Here is a 14092-nt window from a genome sequence, read left to right as displayed (position 1 = left end):
TGCTTCCTCACAGACTTTAGCCTCAAAGGGCAGGGATTCTGTCTATGTTTCTGTATTTGCACATGGACAGTGTCTCTGAAGGACAAATAAGGAACTAAGATATGGTTGAGAGCATGAATGAAGGAGGAGAGGGGATGGGGAAGTGTTGGTCAAAGGAAACATTTCTTTTTTTTATTGTTTTATTATTCATATGTGCATACAAGGCTTGGGTCATTTCTTCCTCCTGCCCCCACCCCCCTCACTTACCACCCACACCACCCCCCCTCTCTCCTCCCCACCCCCTGAATACCCAGTAGAAACGATTTTGCCCTTGTCTCTAATTTTGTTGAGAGAGAATATAAGCAATAATAGGAAGGAACAAGTGTTTTTGCTGGTTAAGGCAAGGACAGCCAAACAGGGAGTTGACTCACATTAATTTCCAGTGCATGTGTGTTACCTTCTAGGTTAATTCTTTTTGATCTAATCTTCTCTCTAGTTGCTGGTCCCCTTTTCCTATTGGCCTCAGTTGCTTTTAAGGTATCTGCTTTAGTTTCCCTGCGTTAAGGGCAACAAATGCTAACTAATTTTTTAGGTGTCTTACCTATCCTCACCCCTCCCTTGTGTGCTCTCGCTTTTATCATGTGCTCAAAGTCCAATCCCTTTGTTGTGTTTGCCCTTGATCTAATGTCCATATGTGAGGGAGAACATACAATTTTTGGTCTTTTGGGCCAGGCTAACCTCACTCAGAATGATGTTCTCCAAATCCATCCATTTACCGGCGAATGATAACATTTTGTTCTTCTTCATGGCTGCATAAAATTCCATTGTGTATAGATACCACATTTTCTTAATCCATTTGTCAGTGGTGGTGCATCATGGCTGTTTCCATAATTTGGCTATTGTGAGTAGTGCCGCAGTAAACATGGGTGTGCAGGTGCCTCTGGAGTAACCTGTTTCACAGTCTTTTGGGTATATCCCCAAAAGTGGTATTGCTGGATCAAATGGTAGATCAATGTTTAGCCTTTTAAGTAGCCTCCAATTTTTTTTCCAGAGTGGTTGTACTAGTTTACATTCCCACCAACAGTGTAAGAGGGTTCCTTTTTCCCCACATCCTCGCCAACACCACTTGTTCGTGGTGTTGCTAGTGATGGCTAGTCGGTGAGGTGGAATCTTAGTGTGGTTTTAATTTGCATTTCCTTTATTGCTAGAGATGGTGAGCATTTTTTCATGTGCTTTTTGGTCATTTGAATTTCTTCTTTTGAGAAAGTTCTGTTTAGTTCACTTGCCCATTTCTTTATTGGTTCATTAGTTTTGGGAGAATTTAGTTTTTTAAGTTCCCTATATATTCTGGTTATCAGTCCTTTGTCTGATGTATAGCTGGCAAATATTTTCTCCCACTCTGTGGGTGTTCTCTTCAGTTTAGAGAGCATTTCTTTTGATGAACAGAAGCTTTTTAGTTTTATGAGGTCCCATTTATCTATGCTATCTCTTAGTTGCTGTGCTTCTGGGGTTTCATTGAGAAAGTTCTTACCTATATCTACTAACTCCAGAGTATTTCCTACTCTTTCCTGTATCAACTTTAGAGTTTGGGGTCTGATATTAAGATCCTTGATCCATTTTAAGTTAATATTGGTATAGGTGATATACATGGATCTAGTTTCAGTTTTTTGCAGATGGCTAACCAGTTTTCCCAACTTGTCAAAGACAAGTTGGTTATAGTTGTGTGGCTTCATATCTGGGTCCTCTATTCTGTTCCACTGGTCTTCATGTCTGTTTTTGTGCCAGTACCATGCTGTTTTTATTGTTATTGCTTTGTAATATAGTTTGAAGTCAGGTATTGTGATACCTCCAGCATTGTTCTTTTGACTGAGTATTGCCTTGGCTATTCGTGGCCTCTTGTGTTTCCATATAAATTTAACAGTAGATTTTTCAATCTCTTTAATGAACGTCATTGGAATTTTGATGGGAATTGCGTTAAACATGTAGATTACTTTAGGGAGTATAGACATTTTTACTATGTTGATTCTACCAATCCATGAGCATGGGAGATCTCTCCACTTTCTATAGTCTTCCTCAATCTCTTTCTTCAGAAGTTTATAGTTTTCCTTGTAGACGTCATTCACATCTTTTGTTAGGTTTACACCTAGGTATTTGATTTTTTTTGTGGCTATTGTAAATGGAATTGTTTTCATACATTCTTTTTCAGTTTGCTCATTGTTAGTACATAGAAATGCTAATGATTTTTCTATGTTGATTTTATATCCTGCTACCTTGCTATAGCTATTCATGATGTCTAGAAGCTTCTGAGTAGAGTTTTTTGGGTCTTTAAGTTGTAGGATCATGTCGTCTGCAAATAGGGATATTTTGACAGTTTTTTTTTTAACCTATTTGTATTCCTCTTATTCCTTCTTCTTGCCTAATTGCTCTGGCTAGGAATTCCAGTACTATGTTGAATAGTAGTGGAGATAGTGGGCTTCCTTGTCTGGTTCCTGATTTTAGAAGGAATGGTTTCAGTTTCTCACCATTAAGTATAATGCTGGCTGTAGGTTTGTCATATACAGCTTTTATAATGTTGAGGTACTTTCCTTCTATTCCTAGTTTTCTTAGAGCTTTTATCATGAAATGGTGTTGGATCTTATCAAAGGCTTTTTCTGCATCTATTGAGATGATCAAGTGGTTTTTGTTTTTGCTTCTGTTAATGTGGTTTATTACGTTTATTGATTTTCGTATGTTGAACCACCCCTGCATCCCTGGGATGAAGCCTACTTGGTCGTGGTGAATAATCTTTTTGATGTGTTGTTGAATTCAGTTTGCCATTATTTTGTTGAGGATTTTTGTGTCAATGTTCACTAAGGGGATTGGCCTATAGTTCTCCTTTTTGGAGGTGTCTTTGCCTGGTTTTGGGATAAGTGTAATACTGGCTTCATAAAATGTGTTAGGCAGTTTTCCTTCCCTTTCTATTTCATGGAACAGTTTAAGGAGAGTTGGTATGAGTTCTTCTTTAAAGGTCTGATAGAATTCAGCAGAGAATCCATCAGGACTTGGACTTTTCTTTTTGGGGAGACTCTTGATAGTTGCTTCAATTTCATTTTGTGTTATAGATCTATTCAGGTGATTAATTTCCTCTTGGTTCAGTTTTGGATGATCATATGTATCTAGAAATCTGTTCATTTCTTTAAGATTTTCAAATTTATTTGAATATAGGTTCTCAAAGTAGTCTCTGATGATTTCCTGTACTTGCATGGTGTTTGTTGTTATCTCCCCTTTTGCATTCCTGATTCTACTAATTTGGGGTTTTTCTCTCATTTTAGTCAGGTTTGCCAGGGGTCTATCGATCTGGTTTATTTTTTCAAAGGAGCAACTTTTTGTTTCTTTAATTCTTTGTATGGTTTTTTTTTTGTTTCTATTTTGTTGATTTCAGCTCTTATTTTTATTATTTCTCTCCTATTTGTTTTGGGATTTGCTTGTTCTTGTTTTTCTAGGAGTTTGAGATGTATCATTAGGTCATTGATTTGGGATCTTTCAGTCTTTTTAATATATGCACTCATGGCTATAAACTTTCCTCTCAGGACTGCCTTAGGTGTGTCCCATAGGTTCCGGTAGGTTGTGTTTTCATTTTCATTGACTTCCAGGAACTTTTTAATTTCCTCTTTTATTTCATCAATGATCCATTGCTCATTAAGTAGTGAGTTATTTAGTTTCCAGCTGTTTGCATGTTTTTTGCCTTTACTTTTGTTGTTGAGTTCTACTTTTACTGCATTGTGATCAGATAGTATGCATGGTATAATTTCTATTTTCTTATATTTGCTGAGACTTGCTTTGTACCCTAAGATATGATCTATTTTGGAGAAGGCTCCATGTGCTGCTGAGACGAATGTATATTGTGTTGGATAAAATATTCTGTAGACATCAACTAGGTCCATTTGATCTATTGTATATTTTAGATCTTGGATATCTTTATTGATTTTTTTGTTTGGATGACCTATCTATTGATAATAATGGGGTGTTAAAGTCTCCCACAACCATTGTGTTGGTGTTTATATATGCTTTTAGGTCTTTCAGGGTGTGTTTGATGAAATTGGGTGCGTTGACATTGGGTGCATACAGATTGATGATTATTATTTCCTTTTGGTCTATTTCCCCTTTTATTAGTATGGAGTGTCCTTCTTTATCTCATTTGATCAATGTAGGTTTGAAGTCTACTTTGTCAGAGATAAGCATTGCTACTCCTGCCTGTTTTCGTTTTCCATTGGCTTGGTAAATCTTCTTCCAGCCTTTCATCCTAAGCCTATGCTTATTTCTGTCAGTGAGATGGGTCTCCTGGAAGCAACAAATTGTTGGATCTTCCTTTTTAATCCATTTCATCAAGCAGTTCCTTTTGATGGGTGAATTAAGTCCATTAACATTAAGTGTTAGTACTGATAGGTATGTGGTGATTCCTGTCATTTAGTTGTCTTAGTTGTTTGAAGGCTTGATTGTGTGTACCTAAGTTGAGGTTACTGTCTACTTTCTTGCTTTTTCTTTTCCTGTGGTTTGGTGCTGCCTGTCTTTTCATGGTTAAGTTGGGTTTCACTTTCTGTGTGCAGAATCCCTTGAAGAATCTTTTGTAGTGGTGGCTTTGTGGTCACATATTGTTTTAGTTTCTGCTTATCATGGAAGACTTTTATTGCTCCATCTATTTTGAATGATAGTTTTGCTGGGTAGAGTATCCTGGGGTTGAAGTTATTTTCATTCAGACCCTGGAAGATCTCACCCCACGCTCTTCTTGCTTTTAATGTTTCTGTTGAGAAGTCTGCTGTGATTTTGATGGGTTTACCTTTGTATGTTAATTGTTTTTTCTCTCTTACAGCCTTCAATATTCTTTCCCTAATTTCTGAACTTGTTGTTTTAATGATGATATGTCATGGGGCAGTTCTATTTTGATCTGGTCTTTTTGGTGTCCTGGAGGCCTCTTGCATCTGTATGGGAATATCTTTCTCTAGATTTGGAAAATTTCTCATTATTATTTTGTTGAATATATTAAGCATTCCCTTCTCTTGCACCTCTTCTCCTTCTTTGATGCCCACGATTCTCAAGTTTGGCATTTTTATGGAGTCAGTGAGTTCTTGCATTTTCTTTTCACAGGTCTTGAGTTGTTTGATTAATAGTTCTTCAGTTTTTCCTTTAATTACCATTTCATCTTCAAGTTCTGAGATTCTGTCTTCTGTTTTTTCTATTCTGCTGGATTGGCCTTCCGTTTTGTTTTGCATTTCTGTTTCATTCTTTTTGCTGAGGTTTTCTATATCCTGGGTGGTTTCCTCTTCAATGTTGTCTATTTTTGTCCTGAGTTTATTTATCTGCTTATTAATCGTGTTCTCTGTTTCACTTTGATGTTTATACAGTGCTTCTGTGGTTTCCTTTATTTCTTCTTTTGCTTTTTCAAATTCTCTATTTTTGTTGTCTTGGAATTTCTTGAGTGTCTCCTGTACATTTTGGTTGACCATATCCAGTATCATCTCTATAAAATTCTCATTGAGTACCTGTAGTATGTGTTCTTTTAAATTATTCTTGTGGGCTTCATTGGGTTCTTTGGCATATTTAATCTTCATTTTGTTGGAGTCTGGATCTGAGTATCTGTTTTCTTCATTTCCCTCTGGTCCTGTACTAATTTTTTGCTGTGGGGAAACTGGTTTCCCTGTTTTTTCTGTCTTCCCGTCATTGTCCTTGGTGTTGTTACTGTCCCTGTACTGTGTGCTATTAAGTATTTTCTAGCTTGTAATAATAACGATGGTAATATTTAGAATGGAAGGGTGAGAGGAGATGGAAAGCAAGAAGTTAAAGAAAAGGGAAAAACAAACAGACAGGTAGGAAAAAACAAAACAAGGAATCAAACAAAGTTTCAAAGGTATAAACAGAGAGAGTTAGCGTACTAATCAACAGTAAGCTGAACAGGCCTTAGAGTGACAGAGACAGGATTGAAAATAAAAAATTAAAAGAATAAAGATAAGAATAAAAATAAAAAATAAGCAAATGAAAGTAATATATATATATATATATACATATAAAATAAAACAAAATGAAAATAGAAAATAAAAAATAATAAAAAAACCCTCCAAATTCAAATGGAATGAAGTTTCAGTCTTAATAATTTTGGTGTCTGTCTCAGTCTCCAATCCTGGAGATGGTGCCTCAGATGTTGTTCTGTAGTTGTCTCATCAAAGGGGATGCATAAAGTAGAACAAAACTGCACAAAAAAAATAAAAATAAAAAACAAAACCCAAAAAAATCCACAAAGTGTCCCAAGTTCAAATGCAATACAGTTTCGGTAAGTCTTTCAGCATGCAGGTGTAGTTCAGTTGTTTTCTCATTAAAGGTAGGGAGAGAGAGAAGAAAAAAGAGTCTGGAGACAGTTCAGTGACTGGTATCTGCGTCTGTGGCTTGTCTGCCCACTGCTGTCAGCCTGCTGCTGCTGGAGGCATTATAAGACAGAAGGATTAAGTTCAGGAGACCAGTCTTGCAGCATAGTTAATGACAATGTACTGTAACCCTGGAAATTGCTAAAGAGAGCAAATTTGACTGTTCTCCCCACAGAAAAAAGAAGTATATGAGGCAATCCATATGTTAATAAGCTTGATTTAGCCATTCTAGAATGTACGTTTACATCAAAGCATCATGTAGTATACCATAAATATGCACAATTCAAATTTTTAGTTGATGTAAATGTACGTACTTGTGGGGTAACACTGTGACATTTCAGTTCATGTGTGTAATATGTACTGAACAAAATTGAGCAATTAGAATATCCACTACTGTAATTTTTATTTGTCAATTTAAAAAAATAAATGAATGATGCATAGGTGAGCAAATTGACCCTCTGTCAACTCCCTGCTGGTAGAGCGTTGTTGACCTTGACATGATCTTCGGTAACAGGGCTTCAAAACCATCTTTTCTCCAACCTCCAACAGATTGAGGCAAAGGGGCTTTAAAACATAAGCTGGACTCCAGTGTCCTACGCCTGTAATCCTAGCTACTTGGGAGGCAGAGATCAGGAGGATCGAGGTTCAAAGCCAGCCCAGGCAAATAGTTCATGAGACCCTATTTTGGAAATAACCAACACAAAATGGGGCTTGCAGAGTGGTTCAAGTAATAGTGTGCCTGTGTAGCAAGCATGAGGCCCTGAGTTCAAACCCCAGTACTGCCAAAACAAACAAACGAAAAACCATGTGAAGAAGGAAATGGAAAGAAGGCTGAGATGGAAGTAGAAAATATAGAGGAAATCTCAGAAGTGCTCAACACAGACCCCTGGAAATTGGGTGTGGTGGGGAGGGAGTGGGCTCTGCAGCAGGATGCCCAGTTCTGGGATGCTCTGAGACTTCCCAAGTGATGTTGAATCAGGATGAAGATGTGCCAAGCTCTGGGTCCTTATTGCCAGGTGGGGACAATATCTGTGTGATGAGAATTCAAATGCATACAGGGATGGAAATGATGCAAAGTCACATTGTGATCATGACTGTATCACTCTGCAAATTTGCTAAGAACATTGAATGTTATACCTAAATTAATTCTGTGGAGCAGTGATTTCCTCACAGTGGATGCTGACATCCCTGCTCTGATGTCTCCTAGAGAAACTGCCCCCACCCTTCATCTCTGCTGAGCCAGACCATGTGGTCTCCCAGGGGAAGTCTGTGACCATCCTGTGCCAGGCCCCTGCTGGTTTTGAGATTTTCCGCCTGGAGAAGGGAGGTGTCAAGATCAAGGATGAGAAGAACTCTCTGTCTTCTGTGACAGTGGCAAGATTCCCCGTTGACTCAGCGAGTGAGGACACTGCTGGGCAGTACCACTGCATCTATCAGAAAGAGTCCATCTGGTCTTTGCGCAGTGAGATCCTGGAGCTCACAGTGACCAGTGAAGATGTAATGCTGGACCCTGCCCCAGTCTCAGCTCTGCCCTCAGGTTTGTCCCCAGGTCCCTGTCCCCAGCTGCCATCTCTGTCCCCAGTCTTCCCTGGCTTCTCATGACCCAGATTTTCCCTCTCCTTCTTCACACTTCTTCCCTCTGCCCTCACAACCCTGGAACCTGAACCCCAGGCCTCATTCATGGATGACCTGGACACAGCTCAGCATGAGGTGACATGGAGCTGGCCCTGCTGGCTGTGAGGAGACTGGGTTCCAGGGATGGTGGGGGGCTGACCCTTTCAAGGGAATGTGTATCTGCTGACTGGGATGGTGTGATAACCTGTCCTTTCCACAAAGCTAGAGTCTGTAGTGGCCCCAAGGATATGTCTCTTCCGGTGTGTCCCCTTCCATTGGCAGGTCACAAGGTTCAGGGATGAACAGGGCTGGTTGGTACTTTGTGGGGAGTTTCAGGATGAGACAGCCCATGCACTGCTTGTGGTCAAGCCTGAGACACAATGGAGTCAGGGATCAGGAGGAGGGTCCAGCTACCTCTATGTCCTCTCAGGAGTTACCCAGTGTTGGTTCTGGGAAGTCAAGCAGAAGGAGTGAGCAGTCCCCAGCAGGATGGACTCTGTGTGTGTGTGTGTGTGTGTGTGTGTGTGTGTGTGTGTGTGTGTCCCTCTGCCACACTGCCTGTTTTTGCTGTCCTAATTTTTCAGATGTCATGGGACACTGTCTGAGACAGAGAGCTAGAAGTGTCTTCTGGATAGATGCTGAAGGTGGGGAAGGCCCAGGCTGGATGGGTCATCCTCTAAACTGCCTGCCATATAACTCTCAATCCTCTACCTGCCCCTGTTTACAGACACCAGTGGATTCTTCAGGACCTCCCCGACAAAGCCCCGGCCCTCTGCAGGTAACTGACAGAGTCCTCAGCTAGAGGGGTTTACTAGGGGCTTTGTGCTGGGGTTGAGGCTCTGCCCCCTCTTCTACCCTGGGACCAAGCACAAGGAAGACCACAGTAAAGGACTGATATGGCCAGGCACTGGGGTACCACTGGTGGTCATAACTCCATGCCAGGCACTGTTAAAGCATTAGCAAATGGCAACCCTAAAGACATATGGCATTCTGACTCTCCAGAGCCTTCCCCTCTCCCCATTTTTTGGCTGTACTGGGTTTTGAACTCGGGGCCTTGCACTTGCTAGGCTAGTGCTCTAGCACATGGAGCATACCCCCAGTCTCTTTTGCTCTTTTGTCTTAATGGTTTTAGCCAGGACTGGCCTTGGATTGCAATCTTTCTACCTGTACCTCACCCATACAGATGTGTACCATCATGCCTGGTTTGTTTGTTGAGATGAGGTTTTGTTAACTTTTTGTCCTGGGTGTCCTCAAATTGCTGTTCTTCAGATCTCTACCTCCATGGTAGCTGTAGTGACTAGGATTACAACCATGTGTTTCTACACCCCGCTATCCCCATTTTTAACATGGAAAACAACTTTTTTTTTTTTTTGGTCAAAGACTCTGAAGGGCTGGGCTGAAGTGGTAAAGTGCCTGGCTTGAACAACTTCCTAGGAAGCATCAGGCCCTGAGTTCAAATTCCAGTACCACCTAAACAAAAAACAAAACAAAGGCTCTGAAGGGGTCAAAGCAGAACCAGCTCCTTGAGGCCACACCTCAGGTGTCAGGGCTCCTTCAGCTCTATGCTGCCACCTTGTGGGGCAAAACTCACTATTCATACTGCTCTGCTCCTGGAGACACTTGGTGCTCATCCTCCAACTCAGACACTAAGAGAGTCAAGGGGACTCTATGGCTATGCCTGACTAGGAAGGAGGACCCCTGAGAAGAAGGTGCCAGGGGAGGAAACATGGCCTGTGAAAGGTGACCAGTATGAAATCGTGGGGCCTCATGCAAACCTCTTGCACTTGGGTGGAGTGAGTTTGGCAATGCTTTGGGTGCAGCTTCCTGCACAGAGAAAGCAGTCTAATCTGCAAGGTCAAGAATGCATGTCATTAGTCACTCATGGCCCCGGAGTCCTCGAAACGGGGCCAGTGCTGCTGAGGCTCTGCCTTCTCATTTATATAACTTGCAGCATCGATAGCCATGTGTTATCAATGATACAGGATGTTTCAATCTTTGCATGACTCCACTGGGCAGCACCCACCTAGCGGAAGGAGCTGGGGTCCTGAGTAAGGAAGGTTGGAGGTGAGAAACCTACAGCTCCTAGGCTGTAGAGCCTGCTCTGTCCAGATCATCCAGATTCATCCTAACCAGGAGTGAAACAGACACCTTGGGCCAATAGTAACAATGGCACTGAGTGGTGGTGACATGGAACCATGAGCCTGGCTATGGTTCTGGGGCAGGGGGCTAGAGAGGGATGACCATTGAGGTTTGGCACTGATCAGATTCCAGATCTGCCAGGTGCTAGCATGTCCCTGTGCACAGAGAAGCATCAGCTCAGGACCCCAGTGGGTAAGGTGGGGGCTGATTCTTTTGTGGAAAGACAAGTGTGCATGGGAGAGATTTTACACAGTGTATTCATGGTAATCACCCAGCATATGTGTGCTATACTGTGGGTGACCAATGATGCATGATGCTGATAGCCCTGTTGTGACTTCCCTAGACTCACCTGGCCTTATGAACCAGCACCTTTATATTCTCATCGGAATCTCTGTGGTCATCCTTCTTTGTCTCCTCCTCCTTCTCTTTTGCCTCCATCGTCAGCATCAGATGAAACAGGGTAGGTCTTCAGGGAGGCTGGGGTGGCCTGGGTAGGGTGTTGGGCTGTTTGGAACAAAGTCCCTCTCCTAAACTCAGATCTCTAACTTTCCCCACCCAGGGACACCCAGTGGCAATGGCCAGGAGAAAAGGCCACAGGAAAGGTGAGGCACCAGAGTGACCCCTGCCCCTTGTCCAGTTCTGTGCTCCAGTTTCCCCTAATACTGACTTGTTCTTTCCCTTCAGGCTCAGCCAGACTGTTGGGCATCTAGAGAAGACACCAGGTAAAGGGGAGATGAGAGGAACAGGTATGGAGCAGGAAAGTGTGGACCCTGTTCATCAGGAGATTAAGGGCAGAAGGAGAATGACTGTGAACATTCTAGGGGGTTCTAGCTGGTGTGGATGTGAGTTGATCACATTGCCTGCTCATGTCCATCCTTGAGAAATGACCATGTGTTTTCTCTTTTGCAGATATGTCTACAGCTGAAAGACTTCCTGAGATGGACACAGAGAAGGAGGACTTGGTAGGTCATTGCTCATTTATCACAATGTAACAAAGTATCCTAATTTACCAGTTTAACAACATTGCTTCAGTGGCTTGTGTCAGGAATCTGGGAGCAGCTCAGTTGGGTGGTTTGGTCCAGGATTTCTCATCAGGTTGCCGTAAAGCTTAGGCTAAGGCTGCAGTCATGTGCAGGTGATGGGCTGGAGGGTCAACATCCAAGATGGTGCACTCCCATCACTGAGGAAAGAAGCCTCCTCTCTACAGTAGCCTACTTTTCTCAGAGTGAGGTCTGAGAAAGGAAAGTACAGAAGCCACACTGACTTCTGTGGCCTCCTCCTGGAAGTGTCATGTCTTCACTTCAGACATGTTCTATAGATCATAGAGATCAACCCTATACCATGTGGCACAGGACTGCAGGCTGACATAATTCCAGGAGACAGAGCCCTCCTAGGTGGCTACTACTGGCCTCCAGCCCCATAGCCTGTCCCCTCACCCTGTCATCCTAACTCACCCTGGATCTCTGTCCTTCAGATTCCTGCTGCAGGAAGTCCCCAGGAGGTGACATATGCTCAGCTGGACCCCCTAGCTCTCAGGGCACAGAGAGCAGAGAAACTTGTGCCCTCACACTACACAGAGCCCTTGACTGAGTCCGCCACATATGCAACCATTGCCAGACCCTGACCCTGGCCCCACCTGGCTCCTGCACCTGAGGACACAGAAAGCCATTCTTGGAAGATGGTGAAGCAGCCATCAGGAGGGGTTCTTTTTACACTCGTCCTGATCTGGAATCCAGCTCTGCTGGAGATGAGTGGTGGAGCCTGGAGGGCTCTACTCAACATCTAGGAGAAATAACAAGGTGTCTCTTCCACAACTGACCAGCCTTTGGAGAGACTGTGTTGCAGCTGCTTCTAGAATCCAAGCAACATCATCCTGGATGTCTCCAAAGACTCAGCTAGAGCACCCTGGCTGTCCTCCGAGACCCAACTGCAACCCCCTGGCTGTTTCTGGAGATCCAGATGCAGCACCCTGGCTGTTTCCTCAGTTGCCCAGGTTTTTTCATGGCTAGTTTTTCAGTTGCCCAGCTTCCCCCAGATGTCTCCTGGGAAGCCCACCTGTCCCCAAGACTCCATATTTATGATCTGTTCAGTGGACTCAAAATCCTCCCCAGACCATAGCATTGACCCCAAGCCTGAGCTGTACCCATACAGCTTGGAGCTGAACCCATTCTGTCCATCAGACATCTCTTGGTGCATCAGTGGACACTTTAACACAATGAACACCCACACCCCTGTGCTGGTTCTGGATGCACAGGCACGTGCACTCCATATCTGCCTTCATAACTTTTCTGAGCTTAGTGGGGAAATGTGTCCATACATCCTTTGTTCTTTAAAACATTTCTAATTGACCAAGACTGCATGCATTCAAGGGCTGCACCTTGAGGACTTGAATGTGCATATGCTGTGTGGCCATAATTACAACCAAATGTGCTGCACATCTGCCACCTGCCACAAGGTACATTAGACTCCCTGACCCTGTACAGTGTCTGATGAGTGAAGCCTGGTCCCCCATACAGTGTGTGGATCTGGGAGGGAGGAGAGAAAGGTGATATAAGGCTTAGTGAGGGCAGAGTGGTTCCTCCTACCCACAACTATACGTGCACACACACACACACCACATGGTGCACATAGAGCAGAAGCCCTAGCCCTGTGTGTGTTGGGAAGTATCAGTTTCTCTGCCCCTCTGTCCAGGCCAGATTCTCTCCTCAGATTGAAACAGAAAAGTTATCCTGAGGACCACAAGGAGGCGAGAATATACCATACTAATTGTGTGCAGTCTTCAAAACAATCACCACAAAAAACCCCAACAACACCAGAGAGAAAAAAATTTTTTTGAGTATTCATGACTTTAAAAATGAGCAAGCAAACAAACAAGCAAAAAAGGATGTTCAGAGAAAGGTGTGACCCTGGCAGAATTGATGATGTAAACATATACATATCTGCATGTATCTATACCTGTATATGTTTCAAGGTATCATGTAATGTTTCCTTTAAAACATATGTATATATAATATAAATATATAGAAATATATAGTATATAAATTCCTTTAAAACATAATGTATAGATAGTATTATTTAACAATTGAAGAAAGGAGCATAAAAACAAGTGAAATAACAGAAAATAAACCTTGCTGGGGATGTAGCTCAGTGTAGTTGAGTGTCTGCTTAGCATGCATGAGATCTGGTTTCTATTCCCAATAATACAAAAGAATGCCTGTTATAGGGATTTATGTATGAAAAAAATTTAAATATTAAAAAAAACCCTCATTGAGCTCTCACCATGCCATGATGGCCTTGCCAGTGCTCTGAAAATGCCAGCACACTCAATCCTACCCAGCCCTTCACTGGACTCTGTCCTGGGGGACTAGGGAGGAGCAGGTCTCCAGGGTGGCAGCTCTGAGGTCATGGGCTGCACCCTGGTGCCTGGCTGCCAGTCCTGAGCAGGCAAAGGCTGTGCTTGTACTGGGGGCCTTTGTCCTGGCTCAGAGGTATGACCTGGGCTCTACTGAGTTTAATTTGTCCCGGGCTTTAATTTTCTACTGGTCCTAGTGTTTAGTTTCTCCAGTGATCTGCATCCAGCTCTATAGTTTTGCGTTTGCTTTCTTCTGTGACATCAAGAATGAGATTCCCTCTCTCATGGGGCCCACCTTCTCTCTGTCTCTCTATCTCTGTCACTATCTGTCTCTGTCTTTCTATGTCACTGTCTCTCTCTGTTTCTATCTCTGGATTATTAATCAAGTTGAGCCATGTGTTTCCCCTACAGTCATGCTGGCACAAACGTAGATAGGTGGCAAAGTGACTCTTAGCAGAGGTGGACAGTGGGCATCTGCAGAGAAAGGACCTGAAGATTTCCTGCCCCTTCCAGAGCACAGGTGCTGCCCAGGCCTTCATCTGCTCCAGTATAGGTAGGGCAGATAGTGAGGCCTCAGGACAAAAATTACATACAAACTTCCTCCCCACCCCCA

At 42.9% G+C, this 14092-nt stretch overlaps 1 protein-coding gene across 6 annotated transcripts in view; it reads left to right on the top strand.

The window, feature by feature from the left end:
• The window catches only part of Lair1 (leukocyte associated immunoglobulin like receptor 1), a 70381-nt gene extending 57112 nt beyond the window's left edge, over nucleotides 1–13269 (top strand). For 3 of the 6 annotated variants that reach the window (XM_074058236.1, XM_074058234.1, XM_074058235.1), the window contains 8 exons: nucleotides 7582–7911; nucleotides 8573–8632; nucleotides 8716–8766; nucleotides 10471–10587; nucleotides 10687–10729; nucleotides 10812–10873; nucleotides 11037–11089; nucleotides 11602–13269. In XM_074058236.1, the coding sequence (XP_073914337.1) occupies nucleotides 7582–7911; nucleotides 8573–8632; nucleotides 8716–8766; nucleotides 10471–10587; nucleotides 10687–10729; nucleotides 10812–10873; nucleotides 11037–11089; nucleotides 11602–11751 (866 nt within the window). In that variant the 3' untranslated portion in view covers nucleotides 11752–13269. The remainder of the gene's footprint in view (nucleotides 1–7581; nucleotides 7912–8572; nucleotides 8633–8715; nucleotides 8767–10470; nucleotides 10588–10686; nucleotides 10730–10811; nucleotides 10874–11036; nucleotides 11090–11601) is intronic. The other 3 variants (XM_074058238.1, XM_074058237.1, XM_020155140.2) reach the window with 3 other exon arrangements.
• Nucleotides 13270–14092: the final 823 nt, after the last annotated feature.

This window comes from Castor canadensis, chromosome 16, assembly GCF_047511655.1.
Source record: "Castor canadensis chromosome 16, mCasCan1.hap1v2, whole genome shotgun sequence".
Taxonomy (NCBI): Eukaryota; Metazoa; Chordata; class Mammalia; order Rodentia; family Castoridae; genus Castor; species Castor canadensis.
This window is presented reverse-complemented; position numbering and strand designations above follow the sequence as displayed.